The sequence below is a fragment of the Triticum aestivum genome, chromosome 4B (assembly GCF_018294505.1).
Source record: "Triticum aestivum cultivar Chinese Spring chromosome 4B, IWGSC CS RefSeq v2.1, whole genome shotgun sequence".
NCBI lineage: Eukaryota > Viridiplantae > Streptophyta > Magnoliopsida > Poales > Poaceae > Triticum > Triticum aestivum.
Window position 1 is genome coordinate 570152483 of NC_057804.1, and position 10831 is coordinate 570163313.

A 10831-nucleotide genomic window follows, 5' to 3' on the forward strand; every position below is an offset into this window, starting at 1 on the left:
CCATGTTCAACCTTTGGTTGAAGTCGTCAATATCGACGCACGCATGACAATCTTCCTTTTGAAGGCTTTGTCTCCAAGTACCACCTTTTTTTAAAATTCGATCACATGACATATGATTTTTCCTAGGATTGTGGTGATCTTGTAATGGGGAAGATCCTTTTGGACGGCCTCGATCTTTCTTTATTTTTCTGCAAGCCCATTTGATGCTGACTTGCTTGACATTAGTAAATAATCAACAATATATGTGTGTGTGCATCCATTGATGCAGAGGTTTGGGTTGTTATCCTTGTGGATTTAAAAAAAATGAGAATACATATTGTTAAACCCACCAAATTGCTAGCTTATTTAACAATTTTGTCCTCCGATAGCTGATGGCTCCATTCAATCATTTGCTTACTTTAGAATTTCTTTATATGCAAACCATTAGCTTGCTCCTAAAGTTGCAAGCCTATATCTGTTTGTGTGCAAGTGCAACAAAAGAGGAGCTCCAAAGCTAGTGCCCCGTGAACAGGGCCCTCGAATCAAGGGGAACAGGTGAACGGTGATGCTAACGAAGAAAGGAATGCAAGAAAATGAAAGGGTGTACTGTTTAACTTCGAAAGCCATAACCACTGCCATAGTCAACATTGCTCCTACCAGTTGTATGTTTCACTATCCATTTTTGTTGCTATTGCATGGGCTTAAAAAGTAGAGTGTGCATCCATCCACAGTTTTCATTAGGTCCTAATGAACCAGATAAAATTAGCCCGCATTTTGATGCAGACAAGCAACTTGAACGGCGATGGTACCACCAACAAAGTTCAAACAAAATCAACAGAATGAATAGTACTACACCTACTCACGATTCATGAACTGGACCACAAACATCCGAACTTGGGCTCCAAATGTCCAAAGTCCAAAGCGTGAATGTTCCAAAGACCATTACTTTCATAAAAGGATGTTTCCAGAGAAAATACTATGGTTAACCTTTCTAGGACAAGTTACATAAACTAAATCACACTTGCCCACTAAATCTCATCACTTATCGTCTCCCGCATGCTAGTTTTATCCCCCCAATGCCATATGTAAGATCCTAAACCTCAATCCCTAAAGATTAGCGTCCACTCCAGCTCAATCCATCCACTACTTAGAACCCCTCAAAAGCAGCACCGCTCGCTCCTGGCAAGTGATCACACACAGTCGCACACTCTCCTCACGTTGCCCATTTGGCACTGCCATAGCCATCATGGGGTGCACCACCTCGAGGCAAGCTCGGCATGACCTCCGGTACTGCCCGTCGCCGCTCCCGCTGCCGCGCTGCCAGTCGTTCCCCGCCCGCTTCGACGCCGGCGTCCACCTCGTGCGGCTCACGTCGTCCACGCTCGGGTCCCTTGAGGTCGACAAGGCCGCCGGACCGCGTGCGCCGGAGGTCGCTGATGCCGGCGCGCGCGCGCCCAGGAGGATGGTGCCGCGCACGCCGACCATGACGCCTCCCAACGAGCCCGAGGACATCGACGCGTGGGCGCTCATGGCCGGCCTGGAGGAGCACTCGCCGTTGCTGGCCGCGCCGTTCGGGCGCCACTCCTTCTCGTTCCCGATCGCCGACACGGCACAGCAGGAGTTCGCCGCGTCATCCAAGGTCACGCCGCTGCCCATGAGGATGCTTTCCGTGAACGACGAGGAGATGGCGAGCAAGGTCAAGGAGCCTCCGCCGTCGCGTAAGGCGGTGCTCTACTTCACGTCGCTGCGCGGCGTGCGCGCTACGCACGAGGACTGCTCCCTGGCGCGCGCCATCCTCAAGGGCTACGGCGTGCGCATCGACGAGCGGGACGTGTCCATGCACCGCGGCTTCCGCGACGAGCTGAACGGCCTCTTCGGCCTCAGGGCCGGCGCCCTCGCCAAGTGCTGGGCGCCTGCCGCGCCGATCCTGCCGAGCCTGTTCGTGGACGGGGAGCTCGTGGGCAACGCGGAAGAGCTGAAGCGGCTGCACGAAACAGGGGAGCTGGCCGCGAGGCTCGCCTGGTGCGAGAGCGGAGGCCCCGGCGCCTGCGAAGCGTGCGGGGACGCCCGCTTCGTGCTCTGCGAGGCGTGCTCCGGCAGCTGCAAGGTGTACGTGAACGAGGAGGACGACGAGGACGGCGAAGGGACGGACGAGGGCGGCTCGGGATTCCGGCGGTGCACAGAGTGCAACGAGAACGGCATCGTGAGGTGCTCCGTCTGCTGCTGCTCCTGAGACGTTGCAGAATTTTGCCGGCGCGCCACTTGGATGTGGTGCTCAGCTCCTGTGATTTTGTGAATGCATGAACGTTCGTGTGTTTTTCGCGTGATCAACGGTGCGTGACGCGCTTGCTGTTTCTTCATGTATGTCTGCGATTCAATGGGTAGAGACGCCAACGCTGCATGCTTGACTGTTGACTCATGTGGTGTCCACTGTTCATGATGTGATTTGAATTGAGCCAAATGTTCCACAGCAAAATTCAGATAGTTCTTGCCGGCAGTGGACCGTTTCCTTTACGAGTTTCGCGGACTGGTCCGACTTGCTGCTAGCTAGTTCTAGGCTCTAGCTTAACATAGTGTAGGCGCGTAGCGCAGCCAGTGGTCGTTTCTGTTCAAAGCCGGCGCCGCATCGTAGGCTCCTTTTTGAAGAAAAGAAATGCAAAGCGAGTCACAGGATCAGGACAATTGGAGCAAAACAGGGCGCTCCAACCAAAAATTTCCAATGGAGTAGTAGTATATACATAGCTCCGTAGTTTGTAGATCAATCATCATCCAGCAGGTTCTAGTGGAAACGGACAAGCCTTGTTTGGAGTATGTAATTTCAGAGTGCTAGATGGTGCCCTGCTCGCTTGCTGTGGGATTAAAGTCATGCATGCGAGATGAGGTATGTAAATGACTGCTGCACCGAAACATGAATAACACCAAATTATAAGTACTCACGTGTATCTTAGTCGTCAATTTAACTATATAAAATAAACTGTTGAACATAAAAATTATCATACTATTAGAAAATAGAATATCTAAAGTTTCTAATGATATATTTTTTATAATGTATGCCTCTTATTAAGTTGGTCAAATTAACAACCTATGTATACGTGCAAGACTTGTAAACTGGGAGGGAGGGAATAACTAGAAGATATGTAATTATGTTTATCCAATAGAAATGTGGATTGACCGGCCCTCCACATCATATTTATTGGAGTGCTGGCCCAATACATTGTACACTTCCGTAACAGTCACTTCACTGGACTTGTTGAAGGAGTCTGGAACCCCCCCCCCCACACACACACCCAACCCATCTCTCGTCGCCCTCGCGCGGCGACGGGGAGTGCGACCTAGATCCACCGCGCGAGCCCTCCTCCTCCTCCTCCTCCTCTCCCCTTGCTTCGCTGGGCTTAGCGTCCTCCCGCGCGACCGGGGCATCACGGGCGTGCCCCTCGAGCCGAAGCGTGGCGTCGGGCGGGCGTGGTGGATGCACGCGTTTGGCGGCGGCATCGGGATGGCTCGTGCCGTGTTGCGGACATCGATGGTGGCGGAGCGTGCCTGGGCTGCGGCGACCAGATCTGGCCGCCGGACGACGCGGGCTGCGGCGACGCGGGTTGGAGGCTCTCGTCCGGCTGGCTGGCGGCCGCAGTGGTTCCTGCTCACGGGCGGTTTTCTCTGTGGCTGCAGTGCGTGAGAACGGCGGTGTGGACTGGTGCAGCTTCGACGCCGCAACAGCCGTGGATTGGTTTGTGGCCGGGGGTGGCGGCCTCCCTTCTCCTGGGTTGGAACAGGTGGCCTGTGGGGCTGGTCAGCTGCATGCACGACGGTGGCTCCCTTGGCCTAGGGTTTGTGCTCAGTCGGGCCGGATTTGGCCTCGAGGCGGGTCGGGGTGTTCTTCGGGTAGGTGAGGTTTGGGCTCGGCCCGGGATGAACCCGTGAGCATTGTCCTCACGGGTGCGGTGTGCTCACCGATGATCTTGAATTTGGCGTCATGCAACTCGGCTTGGCGGCGGCCGTCGGTAGTCCTAGGGCGGTGCCCTGTTGGAAATATGCCCTAGAGGCAATAATATTGTATTATTATATTTCCATGTTCATAATTAAGAGTTTATATTCTATGCTATAACTGCTATGATCATGAAATATGTAATTCAGTGGAAAACTCGTATGCATGTGTGGAATGATAAACGACAAAGTAAGATTCCTAGTCTCGCCTCTAAGATTAGCTCAAGTGTTGTTTGTGATCATGTTTTACTGATATTAGGATATCGTTAAGGGTAACCGTAGTCCTAAAACAACTTGTTTGTTATACTTTGAGGTTATATCGTCGGAAGTCAATCATTATATCACGGAGTGTTAATGCGTGTTTGAGTTCCTTAAACCATGAGAGTATTATAGTCACTTTTTACCGTACAATGGACTTTGGGATTTCTCAAACATCATCTATAACACAGTGATCATACCGACAACTTACAGGTTCATCAAAAAGCTTGACAAAGGACTAGATAGCTCCAGAGTGGAATATGCTCCTTCGACGATGGAGAGTTATTCTTAGGGCCCTCTCCGTGTGACGACATCCATCATCGTCTGGCCAGACACAAATGACTATGTCAAGGGGAAGCCGGAACATGTAAATGAGAAAGAAGAACAAAAGGGTAACGAGGAGACCAGTATAGTGAGCATGTGTATGACTCAAAAGGATACCGATACATCTCACCTCGGGTTTTATAAAGTATCGCGAGCAAAGGGTATAGCACATGATCACCAAAGGTTCACACAAATGCCATTCATGTAATCATAGGGATCGATATGGATGTCCACGATTCCGCTATCGGTCATTGAACAAGAGTTTTCTTCATGTCAATGTTTTACCGAACCTATAGGGTCACAAGCTTAAGGTAATCACGATCTGCTAAGAGTTAGTAGGATGGGAGTAATGAGGAAATATTTTTGAAATTGTTTCTTTAATATTCAAAATAGTTTCAAGAGGAACCGAAAGCGTTTTGGGGTCACCAGAAGGGTTTTAGAGTTTATCGGGCAATACCGGGTATTACTGATAAATAATATATAGGTGGAAAATATTTGGGTGATGTTAAATTAATAATAAAAGGCTCTAATAATTGTTAGGTGGCTTTAATATTTAATTTATATCAGCGGGCCTTAAAAGGCCAAGTAGTGGGAGGAGTATTGGGCCATAATAGCCTAATAAGGGAGGCGCCACCCCTTAGCCTTTTTGGAGGCCAAGGAGATGCCGCATTGTTGATAACCACAAGTATAGGAGACCACGACAGTCTTCAAGGATAGTATTTCACCCAAATTTATTAGTTCGACACAAGGGGTGCCAAAGAATATCTATGAGCCTTAGCAGTTGAGTTGTCAATTCAACCACACCCGAAGACTAAATATCTGCAGTCAAGTGTTTAGTAGCACAATAGTTTGATAGTTTTGATAGTAACAACAGTAACTGGAACAATAATAGTAGCAGTTTTGTAGTGATAGTAACAACAAGAATAGTAGTGATACGTCTCCGTCGTATGTACTTTTTCTAACGCTTTTGCTCTTGTTTTGGACTCTGATTTGCATGATTTGAATGAAATTAGCCTGGACTGACGTTGTTTTCAAAAGAACTACCATGGTGTTGTTTTTGTGCAGAAATAAAATTTCTCGGAATGGAACGAAACTTTTTGGAGAATTATTTTACAATAAAATAAAAATACTGGAGCCAAGAACCACCGGAGGGACCCCCCTAGTTGAGCACAACTCACTAGGGAGCGCCACCCCCTCTAGGTGCGCCCGGGTGGGTTGTGCCCACATGGTGGCCCCGCATACCCTAGTTCCAACTCCTTAAATACCTATTTTCGGAGAAAAAATGAGGGAGGAAGAATTATCGCATTTCACGAGATGGAGCCGCCGCCACCTCCTGTTCTTCATCGGGGGGCCAGATCTGGAGTCTGTTTGGGGCTCCGAAGAGGGGAATCTTTGATTTTCGTCATCACCAACTCTCCTTTGTCACCAATTCCATGGTGCTCCCCACCGGGAGGACTAATTCCTTTGTAGGCTTGCTGGTCGGTGAGGAGTTTGAGGAGATTCATCATGTAATCGAGTTAGTTTTGTTAGGGCTTGATCCCTAGTATCCACTATGTTCTGAGATTGATATTTACATGACTATGCTATGCTTAATGCCTGTCACTAGGGCCCGAGTGCCATGATTTCAGATCTGAATCGTTTATGTTTTCACCATTATATCTATGTTCTAGATCCGATCTTGCTAGTCATATGCACCTGCTATATGTTATGATCCGTAAACCCCGGAGTGACAATAGTCGAGATACTTTCCGGTGATGACCAGAGTTTGAGGAGTTCATGTATTCACTATGTGTTAATGCTCTATTCCGGTTCTCTATTAAAAGGAGGCCTTAGTATCCCTTAGTTTCCATTTGAACCCCGCTGCCACGGGAGGGTAGGACAAAAGATGTCATGCAAGTTCTTTTCATAAGCACGTATGACTATTTACGGAATACATGCCTACATTATAGAGCTAGTTTTGTATCGCCCTAGGTTATGACTGTTATATGATGAATATCATCCAATGAATTCATCGATCCAATGCCTATGAGTTTTTCACATATTGCTCTTGCTAATTTACTATTGCTATCACTGAAACTGTTACTACTACTGTTACCACTGCCATCAAAACTATCATATTACTGTGCTACTGATTACTTTGCTGCAGATTTTTAATCTCCAGGTGTGGTTGAATTGACAACTCAACTACTAATACTTACAAATATTCTTTGGCTCCCCTTGTGTCAAATCTATAAATTTGGGTTGAATACTCTACATCTGAAAACTGTTGCGATCCCCTATACTTGTGGGTTATCAAGACCTTTTTCTGGCGTCATTGCGGGGAGCATAGCTATATTTGTTGAGTCACTTGGGATTATTATATACTTATCATTATGAAGAATCTGAAGGATACCAAAACCAAGATCGTTCCCTCTAATACGAGGGCAGGTAAGGAACTGCCATCACACTTTGCACTTGATTCACCTTCTGTTTTGAGTAGACTTGCAACACCACCACATGCTATTAATCCTGATATGTCGCAAGTTATTGATGATGCTACTTCTTCTATGAATGCTACTCATGATGATGCTAGTACCTTGCTTGAGGATAATGAGACACTAGGTGAATTTCTTGATGAACAAATTGCTAGAGCTAAAGATATTGAGAATGCTGAAACTATGAAATTATTGAAACTGAAAATCTTGAAACACCTGTTAGACCTAGCACTCCTAGATATGAATTGCCTAAGCAACCTGAAAGTTATGTTATGGATGAGGAGACATCTAGAGACTTTGTTGCTTGCAATGATAGATATGATCTTAAGAAATTATTATGCAAACTGAAAGAAAAATCTTTGAATGCTAGAATGAAATGTGATCCTGAGTTTGTTACTGCACCTATCTTTGTTACTGCTAAGGATTATGAATTCTCTGTTGACCCATAGTTAATTATCTGGTTGAATCTAATCCTTTCCATGGTTATGAAACTGAAACTGTTGTGGCACATCTTACTAAGTTAAATGATATAGCCACCCTTTTTGCTCATGCTGAGAAAATTTGCTACTATTATATTCTCAAATTATTTCCGTTCTCACTAAAGGGTGATGCTAAGATATGGTACAATACTCTTGCTCCTGGTTGTGTGCATAGTCCCCAGGATATGATTTACTACTTCTCTGAAAAATATTTTCCTGCTCATAAGAATCAAGCTGCCTTACAGGAAATATTTAAATTTGTGCAAATTGAAGAAGAGCACAAGCTTGGGGGAGGCTTATCCAATTACTTAATGCTTTGCCTGATCATCCACTTAAGAAAAATGAAATACTTGATATCTTCTATAATGGACTAATCGATGCTTCTAGGGACTTCCTAGATAGTTTTACTGGTTGCGTTTTCAGGGAACGGACTATTGAACAAGCTGAGGAATTATTGAGTAATATATTAAAAAATTACGATGATTGGACTGTGTCATGGGAGACCACGATCACCTATGGGGCCATTGGGCCCCTTGTGGTTTGGCAGGGGGCAGTCACGTTGCACAAACAGCGGAGACCATGGAACAACACGACAGAGGTGACACCAACCATTTTACCTAGGTTCGGGCCACCACGAGGCGTAAACCCCTACTCCTGCTTTTGTGGATTGATGGAGGGACCGCATTGTTGCGATTCGCTTGAGCCCGACAAGGTTGCCTCGGGAACAAAAACTATGCGCATAAGGATACATGAGGGTCCGAATCCTTTCTATGGTTGCCACGGCCCTCCTTTTATAGGCAAAGGGGTTACCACAATGGCAAAATGGTCATTATTCACTAATTAGATAGTGAACAGTTCTATCATACTAACTCTGGCAGTTAGGACAAAACACAGTAAATGCACTACTGTATGTCGCGTCGTGGGTGCAGCCCGACAAGCTTTGCCGCGCCATCCTGGTCATCTTCTATCTGGCCATGTGACACTCGTCTGGATGGGTGTCACACAGGGGTGATCTTCTCTCCAAATGACTATCACGCGCTAAGTGACAGCCACTTAGCCACCTAGGGGCTCGACACTGCATCGATTGGTGACTTGCATCGCGATGCGTTGGAGTGGTGGTGTCTTGGCAGGGGAGTGGATCTCTGTTAGCCCCGGCAGGCCTGCCAGGGCGTATCTGCTTCGTATTTGGGGAGGCCTCGACCTGGCCAGGCTCACCTGCCCGGCAAGGGAGGTTTCTCCCTTAGTAAAATCTTGTGCTTCTATTTGGTCTTGGTCTTCTCAATCCGCCCTTTGATTTCTCAAAGAGCTCTCACTTGGCTTGGCCCTGACGTGTGTGCTTGGTGAAGCTTGCTTCCTTGCCGCCGTGCCTGTGTAAAGTTGGGCAACACACACGAAGGTTTGTTGCACCAACATGAGCCCCCGGGCCTGGCCCGGACATGCCTCCACACATCGTTGGGGTAGGCCCTATCAATTACATAGGCAGGGGCCTTGAGCTTATTGTTCCCTTTGATATTTTCCTTGTTTCTTCATTAACCTGTGCTCGAGTCAATTTACGGTTTTCCCCCATGTCTTGTGATGCCAAAGACGGTGGGGTCCATCATGTAATGGCATGTGAATGACTTTATCCCACGGGTCGATAACCGCCATTTCTCCCTTCCCACTAGGTCCGTCTGTGCCACCAAGTTCATCGCATGCACCATGTGGGGGTAGGTGGAGAATCAACCCCCAGCCCCGGCTCGCCTATAATAGGGGAGCACGAGGGGGACTGGAGGCATCCATTCATGCATTTCTACCTTCGTCTTCTCCGCCTTCCCCTTCATTATGCTGAAAGAGAGAGGTTGGGGTCAGGCCCCGACCCTCGGCTGAAGAGTGGTGCCCCGGCGGCTAGTGCCATCGCTTGGGGAGTGAGTCTGGTCCAGAGCTGCGGGAAGCAGGGTATCTGTAGCAGGGGTGGTTACAGCTCGTGGAGGTGTGCCCGCAAACACCGCATGGACCCTGGCATGGGAGGTGCAATGCTTCTCCATGATGGTGTAGCGCTCGTTCCTTCCAGGCGAGCCAGCCACCCGAAGAAAAGGTGTTGCCTCCACTGTGAGCTATCAAGGCACGCCAACTCGTCGGGGGAGTCCTCGGGGCGTCTGGCGTCCGCCGGTGGAGTAGTGCAAGGGATTTTCAGTAAACCCAGCACTGCCCCCTCTGGCAAGGCCAGGGACGAGGCTGAGGGTGGTTGCATCCCCTTGCCCATCAAGGTGGGGAGCGGAGCTCCCAACGTACCTGGGGCTCTGCTGTCGTCGCCAGTTGCTTCTTGGGATGCACCAAGCCGAGGGTTTGGCGCCTCTCTAAAACGGCGATGATGAGGAAAAAATGGGCGAAGGCGGAGAAGGCGGGTGGCAGGCCATCAGGTCGGAGTATGATGGCACCGATGCGCTCGTCTCGTTCTATCGGAATGCTGCCCCGCTGTTTAGCCCTTCGCTCTTCTTTCCCGACACCATCATCACCAGCCTTTCCCGGAAGGCTGCCGGTAATGGGGGGCATGTTCTCTTGGTGCCATCGCACCCCCTCTTCCCTAGAGCAGTCTTCCAGTCGGATCCTCCGGTAGGCTTCCCCACGTGTCCTGGCTTCGACTCCTTTACTGGCATCCCCGTGGCTCTGCCTCCCCTGTCCTGGTGGTGGCACCCAAGGCCTCGCCCGTCCGCTCCCTTCGTCCCTTGCCTTCGGAGCCTCGCCATTCCCGACATCGCCGAGCCACATCTGGTAACTTTGGCGGGTCGGGCCGAGTGTCGTGGGAGTAAGTATGATAGTAAGAATAGGGGGTACATATGAGGAGGCAAGGTCCTAGCTACGGTGAGGCTGTACACGCAAGTTTACGAGTTCAGGCCCTTCTTGAAGGAAGTAAAAGCCCTACGTCTCGATGCCCTGAGGCTATGTCGACTGAATATGCGTGGATGTTATAGGGGGTGCGAAACCTTGTGGCAGAGGAGGAGGGTGGCTTATGTAGAGTGTGCCAGGACCTTCGTAGACCTCCGTTACACATGTTTCAATGTGATTTAAGATAGGGGCATTATTGGTAACGCCAGCCATAAATGATCATTAACACTAGGAGTGAGTGCCTGACCGTTGCCATCCTGGGATGCCTTTAGATCTTCTATACTCCGAGTGGTTCCTCGAGCGGTCGAGTGACTATGTTGTGGTCGAATGGAATTGGGGTATCCGAGTGGAACCTTCTGTCGAGTGGATTGCACTTCAGGTTGATTCCAGTCGGTATTTTTTGTTGGTCCTTGAGTGCCTTTGACTGTAGGTCAGTGTCCTTGGGTGGGGCATCTAGGTCAGGCCTAG

The 10831-nt window shown here is 48.8% G+C and overlaps 1 protein-coding gene across 1 annotated transcript; it reads left to right on the plus strand.

The window, feature by feature from the left end:
• Positions 1–1225: 1225 nt before the first annotated feature.
• LOC123090225 (uncharacterized protein At5g39865-like) lies at positions 1226–2212 on the plus strand. The gene has a single exon (XM_044511630.1). The coding sequence runs from the start codon at positions 1226–1228 to the stop codon at positions 2210–2212; it is 987 nt and encodes a 328-aa protein (XP_044367565.1).
• Positions 2213–10831: the final 8619 nt, after the last annotated feature.